Source organism: Melozone crissalis, unplaced genomic scaffold, assembly GCF_028551555.1.
Source record: "Melozone crissalis strain CALT ecotype California unplaced genomic scaffold, PUWL_Pcris_2 ptg000537l_1, whole genome shotgun sequence".
NCBI lineage: Eukaryota > Metazoa > Chordata > Aves > Passeriformes > Passerellidae > Melozone > Melozone crissalis.
Window position 1 is genome coordinate 2,925,265 of NW_026536235.1, and position 18,168 is coordinate 2,943,432.

The 18,168-nt window shown below is 68.5% G+C and overlaps 1 protein-coding gene across 1 annotated transcript in view; it reads left to right on the forward strand.

Annotated features, from left to right (window-relative positions):
* Positions 1–1,472: 1,472 nt before the first annotated feature.
* Positions 1,473–18,168, forward strand: part of KIF5A (kinesin family member 5A) — a 32,599-nt gene continuing 15,903 nt past the window's right edge. Inside the window, 13 exon segments of the mRNA XM_054295184.1 lie at positions 1,473–1,837; positions 5,258–5,345; positions 5,920–5,993; positions 6,490–6,594; positions 7,439–7,487; positions 8,343–8,398; positions 8,522–8,609; positions 10,054–10,178; positions 11,789–11,893; positions 13,014–13,162; positions 15,238–15,386; positions 16,557–16,750; positions 17,333–17,401. Coding sequence (XP_054151159.1) covers positions 1,709–1,837; positions 5,258–5,345; positions 5,920–5,993; positions 6,490–6,594; positions 7,439–7,487; positions 8,343–8,398; positions 8,522–8,609; positions 10,054–10,178; positions 11,789–11,893; positions 13,014–13,162; positions 15,238–15,386; positions 16,557–16,750; positions 17,333–17,401 — 1,380 coding nt within the window. The 5' untranslated portion in view covers positions 1,473–1,708.

Consider the following 18,168-nt stretch of genomic DNA (forward strand, 5'->3'; position numbering starts at 1 on the left):
CCCGGAATGGCCGCGCAGGGCCGGGGCGGGGCCGATCTCGCGAGAGCAGCGCGGGGCGGAGCGAGAGGAGAGAGCGCAGGGGCGGGGCCGGGCGGGGATGGGGCGGGGCCTGATGGATGGGGCGGGGTCTGATGGGGCGGGGCCGGGGGCGGGGCCTGAGCGAGCAGACGGGGCGGGGGCGGCACTGGGGGGACAATGGGGGGACAATGGGGGGGACAGGGGGACACACGGACACGAGGGGACAGTGGGGGGACACACGGACACGGGGGGACAATGGGAGGATAGGGGACACGGGGACACAGCACCCCACGGACACGGGGGGACAATGGGGAGACAGGGGACACACGGACATAGCGGGGACAATTAAAGAGGGCAGGGTACACATAGACAAGAGGGGACAATGGGGGGGACAGGGGACACACGGACACGGGCAGGGCATGGGGGTACAAGGGGGACACACCGGGGGTGAACAAGGGGCGGGGAATGGGGGGAGACACGGGGGGTGACACAGAGGGTGACACACGGATGAGGGCACACGGGGACACGCACGGGGACACACATGGGGGGCACACGGGGGGACAAGGGGCAGACACAGGAGAAAACCTGGGGGCGGCACAGGGGCTGACAGTGCGGGGGGGACGCACGGGAGGACACACGAGGGGCACACGGGGAGCACAGCGATGGGGGGACACGGGCCGGGCTCACGGGTGAGGGCATGCACAGGCCGGGTGGCACTGGGGGGCACCATGAGGGTGTCCCGGGCTGTCCCCCATGGTGGGGCTGCCCTTCTCACCGGCGGGAGACCCCCGGGTCAGCTCCGGTGCCCCCCGGGTCAGCTCCGGCCCCCCCCGCCGTGTTTGGGGGTCACCCGCAGGGGGCCCGGGCAGAGCCCCCGCTGTACCGGGGGGGGGGATGAGTCAGGACCGCGGCCCTCCCGCGGGGGGGGCACCGAGCAGGGGGGCCGGGGGGGGGCGCTGGCCCGGCTCCCCCTCCCCGTCCGCACCCCCAGGGTCCCGTCCTGCCCCCCCCCCCGCCGTGAATCAGCACTTTGGGGGGGTCCATCGCGCCCCCCCTCAGTCCCGGCCACCTTAAGAGCCGCGGGCGGCTCCACCTTAAGGCGGGGGAGGGGGCGCGGGGGGGCGGCCCCCCCCCACCCGCCGGTGCCGGGGCTGCAGTGGCGACAGCAGCGGTCACAGGAGCGGCGACAGCGGCAGCTGCGGAGCGTCAGCCCCGCCCGGCGCCGCCTCCCGCATCCTGCAGCCCCCGAGCCGCATCCCTGAGCAGCATCCTGCATCCCTGAGCGGCATCCTGCATCCCTGGGTACCACCCGCAGCCCTGGGTACCACCCTGCAGTGCTGAGCGGCATCCTGCATCCTTGGGCAGCATCCTGCATCATTGGGTACCACCCCTGAGCAACATCCTGCAGTGCTGAGCAGCATACTGCATCCTTGGGCAGCATCCTGCATCCCTGGGTACCACCTCTGAGCAGCATCCTGCATCCCTGGGTACCACCCGAGCAGCATCCTGCATCCCTGGGTACCACCCGGGCACCATCCCTGAGCATCACCCCGCACCCTCGGGTCCCGCTCAGCACCCCCGGGGTGCCGCCGTGCCCGCCGGTGCCCGCTGTCCCTTAGGCTGTGAGCAGCGCCCCGGGTGACCCCCCCGGCCCGAGCCCCCCCCGTGTGGAAGCCCCCCGAGCCCCGGCATGGCCGAGCCCAGCTCCGAGTGCAGCATCAAGGTCCTGTGCCGCTTCCGGCCGCTCAACCAGGCCGAGATCCTGCGGGGAGACAAATTCCTGCCCGTGTTCCAGGGGGACGACAGCGTCGTGCTGGGGGTGAGTCACGGGGGGGGCAGGGGCGGGTACCCCAGCTTGGGGGGCGCTGTCATTTGTGGGGGGGGGCAGATCGTGTTCTGGGGGGGGGGGGAGGGAAGAGCTGCTGGGTGTGGCCGCTGCCCCCCGGGACCCTCCCCATGCTACCCCCCCCCCATTTCCGAGGCTCCCGGCGCTCCCAGTTTGCCCAGTGCCGGTGGGGGGTCGCTCCCAGTTTGCCCAATACCGGGGGGGGGCGCTCCCAATTTACCCAGTGCGGGGGGGGCGATCCCAGTTTGCCCAGTGCAGGATGGGGGCGCTCCCAGTTTGCCCAATACCGGGGATGGGCGCTCCCAGTTTGCCCAGTGCAGGATGGGGGCCCTCCCAGTTTGCTCAGTGCGGGGGGGGCGCTCCCAGTTTGCCCAGTGCCGGTGGGGGGGCATTGCCAGTTTGCCCAATGCCGGGGGGGGGTCATTGCCAGTTTGCCCAGTGCCGAAGAAGGGGGCGCTCCCAGTTTGCCCAGTGCCGGTGGGGGGGCATTGCCAGTTTGCCCAGTGCCGAAGAAGGGGGCGCTCCCAGTTTGCCCAGTGCCGAAGAAGGGGGCGCTCCCAGTTTGCCCAGTGCAGGATGGGGGCGCTCCCAGTTTGCCCAGTGCCGGTGGAGGGCACTCCCAGTTTGCCCAGTGCGGGGGGGGCGGTGTTTACATGGAGCGGACACGCCCTGATCTCCCGGGGGGGCCCCAAAACAGCCGCGGGGGGGGGGGGCGATGCCGCAAACCCCCCCGCCCCCCCCCCCGCGCTGCGGCCCTGCCCTTTGTTAGGGGCTCATCCTGGGGGGGGGTGAGACCCCCAAAATATCGGCCCCCCCAAAATATCGGCACCCCCAAAATATCGGCCCCCCCCAAAATATCGACACCCCCAAAATATCGGCACCCCCAAAATATCGGCACCCCATAACGGCCCCCCCCCTTGTCTGAGGGGTCTCTGTGGGGGGGGAAGAGACGGTCCCGGGGGGACAACGGGGTGGGGGCGCGGGGGGGTCCGTAAATGGGGGGGGGAGGTCCGCGGATGGGCGGTCCTTAAATGGGGGTGTCCGTGGGTGCAGGAGGGGTCCGTGGGTGCGGGGAGTGTCCGTGGGTGCTGGGGGGGTGGGGTCCATGCATGGGGGGGGCAATGGATGTGGAGTCCGTGGATTGGGGGGGGTCCATAGATGGGTTCTCCATAGATGGGGGGTCCGTGGGTGCGGGGGTCCGTGCACAGGGGGCTCCGTGGGTGTGGATGGTCTGTAGATGGGGGACCCGTGGGTGCGGGGGGGTCGGTGGATGGGGGGTTCATGCATGGGGGGTGTCCGTGGATGCGGGGGGGGGGGGGTCTGTGGATGGGGGGTTCATGCACGGGGGTGTTCATGGATGCGGGGGGGGTCTGTGGATGGGGGGTTCATGCACGGGGGTGTTCATGGATGCGGGGGGGGTCTGTGGATGGGGGGTTCATGCACGGGGGTGTCCGTGGATTCGGTCTGCCCGCCCGAGGCTGTGTCGGTGCGGCGGTGCCGGCGCAGTGCGGGGGTTGCGGGGCTGCGGGTGCGGGGGGAGCTGCGGGGTTGGCGCTGCGGGTCGGGGCTGTGGGGCAGGGCCGGGGGGCGCTGGGATGGGAGTGCGGGGCAGGGGAGGATGGGGGTGCGGGGGGTGCGGGGGGTGCGGGGGGGGTGCGTGACCGGCAGCGGGCGGGGCCGCGGAGCTGCGGCGGCTGCGGGGCCCCGGGGGGAGCGGGGGCGCGGGGGTGCTGGCACCGGCTGTGCCCGAGCCCCCGAGCCCTGTGTGTCCCTGTGTCCATCTGTCCCCGTGTCCGTGTGTCCCCATGGCCCTGTGTCCCCGTGTCTGTCTGTCCCCATGGCCTTGTGTCCCCATGGCCGTGTGTCCGTGTGCCCCCGTGTCCGTGTGTCCCTGTGTCCGTGTGTCCGTGTATCTCCATGTCCCCGTGTCCCTGTGTCCCCATGGGCCTGTGTGCCCGAGCCTCCCGTGTGTCCCCATGTCCGTCTGTCCCCATGTCCCAAAGTCCCCGTATCGGTCTGTCCGTGTGTCCCCATGTCCATCTATCCCCGTGTCCGTCTGTCCCCATGTCCTAATGTCCCCGTATCCGTCTGTCCGTGTGACCCCATGTCCGTGTGTCCCCATGTCTGTGTGTCCCCATGTCCGTGTGTCCCCATGTCCCAATGTCCCCGTATCCGTCTGTCCGTCTGTCCCCGTATCCGTCTGTCCGTGTGACCCCATGTCCGTGTGTCCCCATGTCTGTGTGTCCCCATGTCCGTGTGTCCCCATGTCCCAATGTCCCCGTATCCGTCTGTCCGTGTGACCCCATGTCCGTCTGTCCCCGTGTCCGTCTGTCCCCGCGTCCCGGCTCAGCACCGGGGCCTGGACAGCTCCCGGAGTGGGAGGAGCTGGGGGGGTCTCCGGGGGTCTCTGGGCGTGTAGGGGGGTCTGGGGGTGTCTGGCTGTCTATGGGGGCTCTGGGGGGGTCTCTGGGGTCTCTGGGGGCCATCGGGGGTCTTTGGGAGTCTCTGGGGAGCTGAGGGCTCTGACAAACCACAGCTTTTATGGGGGCTGGGAGGGTCCCTGGGGGTCTGGGGGGCAGCTAAGGGGTCTGGGGGGGCTATGGAGGGCTGGGGGCTCTGCAGGGTGCCTGAGGTGCCCATGGGGGTCTTTGGGGGACTGGGCACCTATGGGGGTCTGGAGGGGTCTATGGAGGGCTGGGGGGTCTGTAGGGTGGCTGGGGTCCCTAGAGGGGTCTGTGGGGGTCTGTGGGGGGCTGACTGTTCCGTGGTGGTGTGAGGGGGGCTAGGAGGTCTATGAGGAGGCTGAGGGGTCCTTGGGCTGTGGGGGGTCTGTGGGGAGTTATGGGGGAGTCTGGAGAGTTTTGGGGGTCTGTGGAGGGCCCAGGGGTCTGTGGGGTCTATGGGGAGTTATGGGGGTCCATGGGGATGTCTGGAAGGTTCTGGAGGTCTGTGAGAGGATTTGGGGGGTCTCTCTGTGTGGGTACCGTTGGCCGGGGGTGTGCAGGGGCTGGGTCCCTGAATGGAGGGTTCGGGGGGGTACGGGGGGTACAGAATGAGACCCCCCAGGTACCCTTCCCTTACCGGGACCCCCTGAAGGGCCCTGAGGCTGCGCCAGCCCCCAGAGCCTCGCGGGGTCCCTGTGGATGGTACAGGGGGGTCTTGGGCCGGTGCCCCCCGTGTCTGTGCCGGGGTCTCTGCCCGGTGCCCCCCATGCCTGTCCCGGGGTCTCTGGCTGGTGTTGGGGGGTCCCTGCCCGGTGCCCCCCGTGTCCCGGGGGAGGTTTCTCTGCCCGGTGCCCTCGTGTCTGTGCCGGGGTCTCTCTGCCCTGTGTCCCCGTGTCCCGGGGGGGTTTCTCGGCCCGGTGACCCCATGTTTGTCCCCTGTCCCCCCCAGGGCAAGCCGTACGTGTTCGACCGCGTGTTCCCCCCGAACACCACGCAGGAGCAGGTGTACCACGCGTGTGCCATGCAGATCGTCAAGGGTGAGCGACAGTGGGGACAGCGAGGACAGCTGGGGACACAAGGGGCCGGGGACAGCGTGGGGACAGTCTGGGGACAGCCCTGGGTGGGACAGCCTGGGGACAGGGCGGGGAGAGCCTGGGGAGAGCCTGGGGACAGCGGGGACAGTCTGGGGACAGTCTGGGGACAACCTGGGTGGGACAACCTGGGGACAGGGCAGGGAGAGCCTGGGGAGAGCCTGGGGACAGAGGGGGGAGAGCATGGGGACAGCGGGGGTGGGACAGCCTGGGACAGCCTAAGGACAGCGTGGGGACAGCCTGGGGACAGCCTGGGTGGGACATCCTAGAACAGCCCGGGGAGAGGCTGGGACAACCCGGGGACAGCCTGGGGACAGAGCAGGGAGAGCATGGGGACAGCCCATGGGGACAGCGCGGGGACAGCGCAGGGAGAGCCCAGGGACACGAGGGACAGCCTGGGGACGGCCCTGGGTGGGACAGCGCGGGGACAGCGCGGTGTTTGAGTGTCCCGGGGATGTTTGGGGGTTCTGGGGAGTGTTTGGGGGTCCCGGGGGTCCCCAATCCCCTCTCTCCCCCCCAGATGTGCTGGCCGGGTACAACGGCACCATCTTCGCCTACGGACAGACATCATCGGGCAAGACCCACACCATGGAGGTGGGGGGCACTGGGGGGGCATGGGGGGCACTGGGGGAACTGGGGGGGGCTTTCGGGGAGCACGGAGGGGTGTGAGGGGCACTGGGGGAGTTTGGGGGGCACTGGGGGGACACTGGGGACACTGGAGGCACTGGGGGGGTTGGGGGAGCTTTGGGGGGCATGGGGGCACTGGAGGCACTGATGGCAGTGGGAGCACTGGGGGGGCTTTGGGGGGCACTGGAGGCTTTAGGGGGGCATTGGGGGCACTGGGGACATGGATGGCACTGGGAGCATTGAGGGGGTTTTGGGGGTCCCTGGTGGGGTTTTGGGGGGCACTGGGGGGGCCCTGGTGGGGTTTTGGGGGGCATTGGGAGCACTGGGGGCTTTGGGGGTCCCTGGTGGAGTTTGGGGGGCATTGGGAGCACTGGGGGCTTTGGGGGGCCCTGGTGGGGTTTTGGGGGGCCCTGGGGGGGGCCCTGGCTCCCGCCGGGGGTCTCAGCGCCCCCCGCCCCCCCAGGGGAAGCTGCACGACCCGCAGCAGATGGGGATCATCCCCCGCATCGCCCGCGACATCTTCAACCACATCTACGCCATGGACGAGAACCTGGAGTTCCACATCAAGGTGGGCACGGGGGGCACGGGGGGCACGGGGGGCACTGTGGGGTCATTGGGGGCACTGAGGGCACTGGGAGCACTGGGAATTGCTGGGGGGGCACTGGGAGGCGTCGGGCAGAGCACTGGGAACACTGTGGGGGGGGCACTGGAAGGGACTGAGAGCACTGGGAGGGGCACTGAGGGCACTGTGGGGGCACTGTGGGGGCACTGGGAGGCACTGGGAGGCACTGGGGGCACTGGGGGCACTGGAGGAGCACTGGGGGCACTGGGAGCATTGGGGGGCACTTGGAGCACTGGGGGCACTGGGGAGCACTGGGGAGGCACTGGGGGGGCACTGAGAGCATTGGGGGCACTGGAGGGGGCACTGGAAGGGACTGAGAGCACTGGGAGGGGCACTGAGGGCACTGTGGGGGCACTGTGGGGGCACTGGGAGGCACTGGGGGGGTACTGGGGGCACTGGGGGGGCACTGGGAGGCACTGGGGGCCACTGGGAGCATTGGGGGGCACTGTGGGGGCACTGTGGGGGCACTGGGAGCACTGGGAGGGGCACTGAGGGCACTGTGGGGGCACTGTGGGGGCACTGGGAGGCACTGGGGGGGTACTGGGGGCACTGGGGGGGCACTGGGAGGCACTGGGGGCCACTGGGAGCATTGGGGGCACTGCGGGGGCACTGGGGGGCACTGGGAGCATTGGGGGGGTACTGGGGGGGCCACTGGGGGCACTGAGGGGGCACTGGGGGGCACTGGGGGGGCACTGGGGGGCACTGGGAGCATTGGGGGGCACTGGGGGATCGGCCCGCGCTGCCCCCCAACCCCCACCCCCTTCCCCCCCCCCCCCCCCCCCCCCCCCAGGTTTCCTACTTTGAGATTTACCTGGACAAGATCCGGGACCTGCTGGACAGTGAGTGGGGGGCACTGGGGCACTGGGAGCACTGAGAGGCACTGAGTGGTTACTGGGAGGCACTGGGAGGGCACAGGGTGGTTACTGGGAGCCCTGGGAGGTTACTGGGAGCACTGGGAGGCACTGGGAGGTTACTGGGAGCACTGGGAAGCACTGGGAAGCACTGGGAGGTTACTGGGAGCCCTGGGAGGCTACTGGGTGGTTACTGGGAGGTTACTGGGAGCACTGGGAGGTTACTGGGTGGTTACTGGGAAGCACTGGAGGTTACTGGGAGCACTGGGAAGCACTGGAGGTCACTGGGAGGCACTGGGTGGTTACTGGGATCACTGGGGGGTTACTGGGAGGTTACTGGGAGCACTGGGAGGCACTGGGAGGTTACTGGGAGCACTGGGAGGCTACTGGGTGGTTACTGGGAGGTTACTGGGAGCACTGGGAGGTTACTGGGTGGTTACTGGGAAGCACTGGGAGGTTACTGGGAGCACTGGGAAGCACTGGGAGGTCACTGGGAGGCACTGGGTGGTTACTGGGATCACTGGGGGGTTACTGGGAGGTTACTGGGAGCACTGGGAGGCACTGGGAGGTTACTGGGAGCACTGGGAGGTTACTGGGAGGTTACTGGGAGGTTACTGGGAGGCACTGGGAGGTTACTGGGAGGCACTGGGAAGCACTGGGTGTTTACTGGGTGGTTACTGGGAGCACTGGGAGGTTACTGGGAGGTTACTGGGAGCACTGGGAGGTTACTGGGAGGCACTGGGAAGCACTGGGTGTTTACTGGGTGGTTACTGGGAGCACTGGGGGGTTCCTGGGAGGTTACTGGGAGCACTTTGTGACACTCCCCCCGCCGTGTCCCCGCAGTGACCAAGACCAACCTGTCGGTGCACGAGGACAAGAACCGGGTCCCCTACGTCAAGGTGAGGGGGGGAGGGGTCCTGGGGGGCACTCCGGGGAGGGGGGAGGGGCGGGGGTCCCTCCGGGGGTGGGGGATGGGCTCTGGGCACCCCCAAGTCCCCCCGGTCACCCCCACACCCCCCCAGGGCTGCACCGAGCGCTTCGTGTCCAGCCCCGAGGAGATCCTGGACGTGATCGATGAGGGGAAATCCAACCGGCACGTGGCTGTCACCAGTGAGCGACACCGGGGACACCGGGAGGGACAATGGGGGGCACAGGGGAAACTGGGGGCACGGGGGGCACGGGGAATGTGGGACACACAGAGCGGGTACACGGGGTGGCACCGGGACATCCGTGGCTGTCACCAGTGAGCCACACCAGGGGACACCAGGGGGACACGGTGGGCGTGGGGGGCGTGGGGGACATGGGGGCACTGGGTCGTGGAGAGACATGGGGACATCGTGGGGGATATGGGGACACTGAAGACAGGGGGGACATGGGGGGACACTGGGGACACTGGGGACACTGGGGACATGGGGACACCGAGGACATTGGGGACATGGGGGACACTGGAGAGCATGGAGGGACATGGGGACACCGAGGACATTGGGGACATGGGGGGCATGGGGACAGGGGATGGACGAGGGGGACATGGGGGCAGGGGAGGCAGGGGGACATGGGGAACATGGAGGGATATGGGGGACACTGGGGACACCAGGGACACTGCGAGGACACAGGGACACGGGGACATCATGGGGGCACGGGGGATGTGGGGGGCATGGGGGACATCATGGGGGACATGGGGGACACTGAGGGATACGGGGGACACTGAGGGCATGGAGGGCACGGGGGGACATAGGGGGCATGGGGGACATGGGGGAACTGGGATAGGGGGACATGGGGACAGGGGAGGGACAAGGGGGACATGGAGATATGGGGGGATATGGGGGGATGGGGACATGGGGGACACTGGGGACATGGGGGACACTGGGGATATGAGGACACGTGGACAGCGGAGGGACAACGGGGACATGTGGGGACAGGGGGGACATGGGGACACTGAGGACACTGGGGACATGGGAGAACATGAGGACATGGGGACACTGGGGGCACGGGTGCCTGGAGGGACATGGGGACAGGGAGGACACGGGGACATGGGGGGATATGGGAGGCATGGGGACACTGGGGACACCGGGGACACTGGGGGGACACGGGGACATCATGGGGGCATGGGGAGACATCATGGGGGATGTAGGGGACACTGAGGACATGGGGGACACGGGGAGCACGGAGGACATGGGGGGCATGGGGGACATGGAGGGATATGGAGGAACATGGGGGGGCATGGGGTGCAGGGGGACACTGCGGGGTCCCAGGGTGGTGCAGGGGGGCACTGAGGGGTCCCGGTGCCCGTTTTGGGGTGCAGTGCCAGCCCTGGGGCTGTTTTGGGGGGCAGTGCCAGCCCCGTGCCCACACCCGTGCCCCCTGTGCCCGCAGACAGAACGAGCACAGCTCCCGGTGTCCGTTTGGGGTGCAGGGGGGCACTGCGGGATCCCGGAGCTGTTTCAGGGTGGAGTGCCAGCCCCGGGGCTGTTTCGGGGGGCAGTGCCAGCCCCGGGGCTGTTTCGGGGGGCAGTGCCAGCCCCGGTGCCCACACCCGTGCCCCCTGTGCCCGCAGACATGAACGAGCACAGCTCCCGCAGCCACAGCATCTTCCTCATCCACATCAAGCAGGAGAACGTGGAGACCGAGCAGAAGCTGAGCGGGAAGCTCTACCTGGTGGACCTGGCGGGCAGCGAGAAGGTGGGGGGCACCAAAAACGGGAACCCCAAAAGTAGGAGGGGACCCCAAAGGTGGGGAACCCAAAGGGAGGGCACCCAAAGGTGGAGGCACCCCAAAAGGAGGCACCCCAAATGTGGGGACCCAAAAAGTGGGGGACCCCAAAAGTGGGGGCACTCCAAAGGTGGGAGGGACCCAAAAGTGGGGCACCCCAAAAAGGGGGGACACCAGGGGTGGGGACCCCAAATGTGGGGGGAGCGAGAAGGTGGGGGTCCCCAGGGGCCGGGACCCCAAATGTGTGGGCACCCCAAAGGTGGGGTACCCCAAATGTGGGGGACCTCAGGGCTGGGGGACCCCAAAAGTGGGGCACCCAGGGTTGGGGGCACCCTAAAAGTGGGGCACCCCAAAGGGGAGGAAACAAAATATGGGGGACTCCAAAAGTGGGGCACCCCAAAAGAGGGCACCTCAAATGTAGGGGGAGCCCAAAAGTGGGCACCCCAAAGGTGGGGGCCCCAAATTTGGGGGACCTCAGGACTGGGGGACCCCAGGGGTGGGTGGACTCCAAATGTGAGGGCACCAGGGGTGGGGGCACCCCAAAGATGGGGTACCCCAAATGTTGGGACCCCATAGGCGGGGGCACCCCAGGGGTAGGGGAAAACCAAATGCGGGGATTCCAAAGTGGGGGACACCTCAAAAGTGGGGCACCCCAAATGTAGGGGGACCCCAGAGCTGCAGAAACGCAGAGCCAGGGGTGCAGGGGGAAGGGGGGATGGACTGGGGGGGCACTGGGGGGGCACTGTGGGGGTGCCCCCCTGGAGGGTGGAGCCTGGGGGCATTCATGACATTTTGGGGGGCATTGAGGGGGTGAGAACATTTTGCGGGGGTCCATGGGGTGTGGGGGGATATTGGGGTTTGGGGGGGTGATTGGACGGTGGGGGCCTGGGGCAGCCTGGGGGGTCCTGGGGGGGCTTTGGCGCTCTGTGGGGCACTGGGAGGGCGGGGGTCTTGGGGAGACAGTGGGTTTTGGGGGGCCATTGGGGCCATTTTTGGGGCTCAATGGATTTTTTTTTAGGGCCATTGAGGTTTTGGGGGGCCATTTTTGGGCCATTTGGGTTCTTCGGGTTGGGGTTTGGGGGTCAATGGGGCTTTTGGGGCTGTTTGGGCCATTTTTGGGGCCATTGGGGTTTGGGGTCAATGGGATTTTTGGGGCCATTGATGTTTTTTGGGGCCATTGGGGTTTGGGGTTTTTGGGGTTTGGGGCCATTGAGGTTTCTTGGGGCCATTGGGGCCGTTGGGGTTTGGAGTTTTTGGGGTTTGGGGCCATTGGGGTTTGGGGTTTTTGGGGGTTGTGGCCATTGGGGTTTGAGGCTGTTGCAGCTTGGGGCCATTGGGGTTTGGAGTTTTTGGGGTTTGGAGTTTTTGGGGTTTGGGGCCATTGGGGTTTCAGGACCGTCAGTCGGGGTGGGGGTCTCTGGGTGCGGGGTGTTGGCACTGGGGTTCTCCTGCCTGGTGGGACCCTTGGGTTGGGCTCTGGGGCCATCCCTGTGAGGGGTCCCTGGGGTCGGGGGACACACGAGGGGTCCCTGGGTTTGGGGGACACAGGGGGGTCCCTGAGCCATCCCCCCCTTTCCCAGGTGAGCAAGACGGGCGCTGAGGGGGCCGTGCTGGACGAGGCCAAAAACATCAACAAATCCCTGTCGGCGCTGGGCAACGTCATCTCCGCGCTGGCCGAGGGCACGGTGAGACCCCCGGAGCCCCCCGAGCCCCCCGGGGGTCCTGGAGAGCCTTGCCCAGCCCCCCCATCCTGTCCCCCCCGGCTCTGGGGAAGGGGCGCTCCTGCTGAGCCCCCTCGGGGGTCCTGGGGTGGGGGAGACCCCCCTGAGCCCCCCCCCCCCAGTGTGTCCCACCCTGCTGAGCCCCCTGCAGGGGTTCTGGGAGGGGGACACCCCCTGTGTCGCCAACCCGAGCCCCTGTCCCCCCTCTGTGTGTCCCCTGTCCCCCCTATGTGTGTCCCCTGTCCCCCCTGTGTGTCCCCTCGAGCCCCGTGTGTGTCCCCTAGCCCCCTGTTCCCTCACGTGTGTCCCCAACCCAAGCCCCCTGCCCCCCTCCGTGTGTCCCCTGTTCCCCCTGTGTGTCGCTCTGTCCCCTGTGTCTGTACCCCCGAGCCCCTGCCACCACTGTGTGTCCCCAACCCGAGCCCTTTGTCCCCCCGTGTCCCACTCCCGCGTGTCCCCCCGTGTCCCCCTGAGCCCCCTCCCCCCGCGCTGTCCCCCACCGAGACCCCCGTGTCTGTCCCTGAGCCCCCTGCCCCTCGTGTCCCACTCCCGCGTGTCCCTGATACCCTGTCCCCCTGTGTGTCCCCAACCCGAGCCCCCTGCCCACCCGCTGTCCCCCCGTGTCCCCCTGTGTGTGCCCCTGAGCCCGCTGTCCCCATATGTCCCCAACCCGAGCCCCCTGCCCCTCCTGTGTCTCTCTGCCCCCCCCGTGTCCCCAGCTCGAGCCTGCTGTCCCTCGTGCCCCACTCCTGTGTGTGTCCCCGAGGCCCCTGTCCCCTGTGTGTGTCCCTGAGACCCCTGTCCCCATTTGTCCCCAGCCCTGAGCCCGCTGTCCCCCGCGTGCGTCCCCCCCGAGCCCCCTGCCCACCCTCTGTCCCCCGTGTCCCACTCCCGTGTGTGTCCCCTGTCCCCTCGTGTCCCCCCGTGTCCCCCTGAGCCTGCTGTCCCCATATGTCCCCAACCCGAGCCCCCTGCCCCCTGTCCCCCGAGCCCCCTGCCCACGCCCGCTGTCCCCCGTGTCCCCCCCGTCCCCCCGGGGGTCCCCGCGGTGGTCCCGTTGCTGAGGCCGCCCCTCCCCCCGCAGAAGGCCTACGTGCCCTATCGCGACAGCAAGATGACGCGGATCCTGCAGGACTCGCTGGGCGGGAACTGCCGCACCACCATGTTCATCTGCTGCTCCCCGTCCAGCTACAACGACCAGGAGACCAAATCCACGCTCATGTTCGGCCAGAGGTGCGCCGGGGGGGGCAGAGACCCCCGAGCCACCCCCGAGCACCCCCTGAGACCCCCGAGCCACCCCCGAGCACCCCCTGAGGCCTCCGAGACCCCCCCGAGCAACCCCTGAGCCCCCCGGAATGGGGGTGTCCCCTGAGCCCCCCGAGCCCCCCCGGAATGGGGGTGTCCAACCGCACCCCTCTTGCTGCCCCCCGAGCCCGCCCCGAGCCCCCCCTGTGCCCCCCGAGCTCCCCCAGAGACCCCCGAGGCCCCCTGAGCCCCCCGAGCCCCTCCCCCAGAGCCACTCTCGAGCACCCCGAGCCCCCCCGAGCCCCCCTGGGCCCCCCCAGAGACCCCCCTGAGCCACTCCTGAGGCCCCTGAGCCCCCCGAGACCCCCAGAGCCACCTCGAGCCCCTTGAGCCCCCTTTAATGGGGGTATCCCCCGAGTTCCCCTGAGCCCCCGGAATGGGGTTGTCCCCCGAGCCCCCTGAGCCCCCCAGAACCCCCCGAGTTCCCCCCGGAATGGGGGTGTCCAACCGCACCCCCTCCCCCCGGGTGTCCCCACGGAGCCACCGCCCCCCGCTCTGTGCCCAGAGCACCCCGAGTGCCCCCCGAGACCCCCCCGGGGCACCCACGGAGGGCAGTGCACCCCGACAGCGCCCAGTGCACCCCAACTTCACACAGTGCACCCCAACTTCACACAGCGCACCCCAACAGCGCCTGATGAACCCCAACTTCACACAGCGCACCCCAACCATGCCTGCTGCACCCCAACTTCACACAGCGCACCCCAACAGCGCCTGCTGAACCCCAAATTCACACAGTGCACCCCAACCGTGCCTGCTGCACCCTAACTTCACACAGCGCACCCCAACCATGCCTGCTGCACCCCAACTTCACACAGCGCACCCCAACCATGCCTGCTGCACCCCAACTTCATACAGTGCACCCCCACTGCTCCCAGGGCACCCCAATTTCACCCATGGTGTACCAGCGCACCCCAGCTGCTCCCAGTGCGCCCCAACAGCGCCTTGATGCACCCCGAATTCACCCAGTGCACCCCAACCGAGCCTGCTGCACCCCAACAGCCCCCAGTGCACCCCAACTTCACCCATGGTATCCCAGCCACATCTCAACTGCTCCCAGTGCCCCCCAAGTGCCCCCCTGCACCCCAACTGCCCCCAGTGCACCCCAACAGCGCCCACAGCACCCCAAATTCACCCAGTGCACCCCAACAGGGCCTGATACACCCCAACTTCACCCATGGAATCTCAGCCACACCCCTACTGCCCCCAGTGCACCCCAAATTCACACAGTGCGCCCCAACAGCGCCTGCTGTACCCCGACTGTCCCCAGTACACCCCAATTGCCCTCAGTGCACCCCCACTGCCCCCCTGCACCCCAAAATTCCCCCAGTGCACCCCAAATTCACCCATGGTGTCCCAGCCACACCTTGGCTGCCCCCAGTGCACCCCAAGCGCTCCCTGCACCCCAAATTCACCCAGTGCACCCCAAGTGCCCCCAGTGCACCCCAAATTCACCCAGTGCACCCTGAGTGCCCCCAGTGCCCCCCAAGCGCCCCCTGCACCCCCAGGGGCTGCGCTGGGGTCCCCAGAGCTGGGAGGGGAGGGCAGGTGACCCCCCTGGAGGGAAGGGGGGCAGGGGGTGCCAGTTTGGGGGTCCCAGATGAGGGGGCAGGGGGTGCCCATTTCGGGGTGCCGGTTTGGGGGTGCCGGTTTCTGGAGCAGGAGTGCCAGTTTCGGAGTGCCCCGGTCAGGGGGAGCCAGGTGCCAGTTTGGGGGTGCCAGTTTGGGGGTGCCCTGGTGAGAGGATCCGGGTGCCAGTTTGGGGGTGCCAGTTTGGGGGTGCCGGTTTCGGGCGCAGGGGTGCCCATTTCGGGGTGCCAGGTGAGGAGGAGTGGAGGGTGCCAGTTTAGGGGCGCCAGTTTCGAGAGCCAGGTTCCAGTTTGGGGTGCCAGTTTGGGGTGCCAGTTTGGGGGTGCCAGTTTCGGGAGCCGGGTTCCAGTTTGGGGGTGCCCTGGTGAGAGGATCCGGGTGCCAGTTTGGGGGTGCCAGTTTTGGGGTGCCCGTAGGGCCAAGACCATCAAGAACACGGCCTCGGTGAACCTGGAGCTCACGGCCGAGCAGTGGAAGAAGAAATTCGAGAAGGAGAAGGAGAAGAACAAAGCGCTGAGAGAGAGCCTGGCCCGGCTGGAGGCGGAGCTGAGCCGCTGGCGGAGCGGTGAGGGCACCCCCAAAATGGGGGCACCCCCAAAATGGGGGGCACCGAAAATGGGGGAACCCCGAAAATGGGGGAACCCCCAAAATGGGGCACCCCCAAAAGGGGGGCACCCCCAAAATGGGGGCACCGAGATTGTTGGGAACCCCGAGATTGGGGGGACACCCGAGAGCTGGGGGGGGCACCCCGAGATTGGGGGCACCCCGAAAATGGGGGGACCCGAAAATGGGGGCACCTCGAGAGCTGAGGGGGCATTCCGAGACTGGGGGAACCCCGAAACTGGGGGGGACCCCGAGAGCTGGGGGCACTCCGCGGCACCCCGAGATTGGGGGCACCCCGAGACTGGGGGGGACCCTGAGATTGGGGGCATCCAGAGATCTGGGGGGACCCCGAGAGCTGGGGGGAAGACCCCCACATCTGGGGGGGACCCCGGGGCACCCCGACATCTGGGCGTGGACCCCGAGATTGGGGGCACCCAGCGAGCTATGGGGGACCCTGGGGCACCCCGAGACTGGGGGGGCACCCCGAGATTGCGGGGACAGCCCGACAGCTGGGGGAGACCCCGGGGCACCCCACTGGCCCCCAGCCCCGCTGGGGAAACTGAGGCACAGTCTGTCCCATGGGGGGGCACCCTGGGACCGGGAGGGCCATCAGGAGATGTGGGGGGACCCCAAAGCGAGAGGGACCCCAATTGTGGGAAGGGGATCCCAAGTCTGGGAAGGGACCCGGGATGTGGGAAGGGGACCCCAAAAGGCCCCAGTGGAGACCTCGAGGCCACGTCCTTCATTGAAGGAGGCTGAGCTCGGAGGGGACCCCAACGCCTGGGGCACCCCGAGATCCGGAACGGGGTCCCCAGCCCTGGGGACACCCCGAGATTCGGGGGCGCCCTCACCCCTGGGACACCCCGAGATCCGGAACGGGGACCCCACCCCAGAGATACCCGGAGATCGGGGGTGCCCCCAGCCCTGGGACACCCCACAACTGGGGGGACCCCACCCCAGGGACACCACGAGATCCTGGGGTACCCCCACCCTTAGGGCACCCCGAGACTGGGGGGACCCTCACCCCTGGGACACCCCGAGATCGGGGGTACCTCACTCCTGAAGGGCACCCCAAAATCGGGGGTACCCCATCCCCCGAGGGGGGCTCTGAGGCCGTGCCCCCCCTCCCCAGGCGAGGCCGTGCCCGAGACCGAGCAGCTGAGCGAGGCCGAGGCGGGCACGGGGCCGGGCGAGGGCCCGGGGGGCGCCCCCGAGGAGCCCCCCCTGAACGACAACAGCTCCTCCATCGTCATCCACATCTCGGACGAGGAGCGCCACAAGTACGAGGAGGAGATCCGCAAGCTCTACAAGCAGCTGGACGACAAGGTGGGGACCCCCGGACCCTGGGGACCCCCCGGAGCTGCCAGGGACCCCCCAGACCTGCCAGGGACCCCCCGGAGCTGCCAGGGACCCCCCGGGGCTGCCAGGGACCCCCCAGACCTGTCAGGGACCCCCCAGACCTGCCAGGGACCCCCAGCACCCCTGAGAGCCCCAGGACACCTGGGGACATCCCAGTGTGCCCAGCAGCCCCCAGAGCCTCAGCATGGTGGGACTGGGACCCCCTGTTATCTCCCAGTGCCCCCCAATTCCCCTCAGTTCCTCCCAGTTCGCTCCAGTTCCCTCCCAGTTCCCCCTGTAACTCCCAGTTGCCCCCTGGCAGTTCCCAGTTCCCCCCAGTTCCTCCCAGTTCCCCCTAATTTCCCCCTGGCAGTTCCCAGTTCCCCCCAGTTCCCTCCTGGTAGCTCCCAGTGCCCCCCCAGTATCCCCCAGTTCCACCCAGTTCCCCCTTGGCACCTCCAGTTCCACCCAGCTCCCCCTGGCAGCTCCCAATTGCCCCCTGGCAGTTCCCAGTTCCCCCAGTTGCCCCCCGGTGACCGCTGTCCCCCCTGTCCCCCCCTGTCCCCCCAGGATGACGAGATCAACCAGCAGAGTCAGATCATGGAGAAGCTCAAGCAGCAAATGCTGGACCAGGAGGAGGTGAGGGCCCTGCCCCTCCCCCACCCGTGAGACCCCCTCTGTGTGAGCCCCCCCGGACCCCCCCAGGGCCTGGGACCCCCCCGGGAACACAACCCAGCCCCCCCTGGGCCCCTCACCCTCAGTGCCTGGGACCCTCCAGAACCTGACCCCCGGGACCCCCCCAGGCCTCCCTTGGGACCCCCCCGGGACCCCCCCGGGACCCCCAGTTGTGACCCCAGGCTGACTCTGCCACTTTGGGACTGGCCCCCTCACCCCCCATGACCTCCCAAACCCCCCAGGACCCTGAGCCTCTGCCCCTGGACCGCTGGGACTCCTGGGGGACCCTCCCGTGACCCCTGGGACCCCCACCCTGACCCCTGGGACTCCCACCCTGACCCTGGGTCCCCACCCTGACCCCTGGGTCCCCCACCATGACCCCTGGCGTGCCCACTATGACCTGTGGGACCCCCACTCTGATCCTTGGGACTCCCCCATGACCCGTGGGACCCCCACTATGACCTTTGGGACCCTCCCCATGACCCCTGTGATGCTCACTGTGACCCCTGTGCCCCCCACTCTGACCCTTGGGATGCCCACCATGACCTGTGGGACCCCCACCCTGATCCCTGGGACCCCCTGTGCCCCCCACTCTGGTCACTGGGACTGCACCACGACCCCTGGGACCCCCACCATGACCCCTGGGACCCCTCACTATGACCCCTGTGCCCCCCACTCTAATCCCTGGGACCCCCACCATGACCCCTGAGACCAAACCATGACCCCTGGGA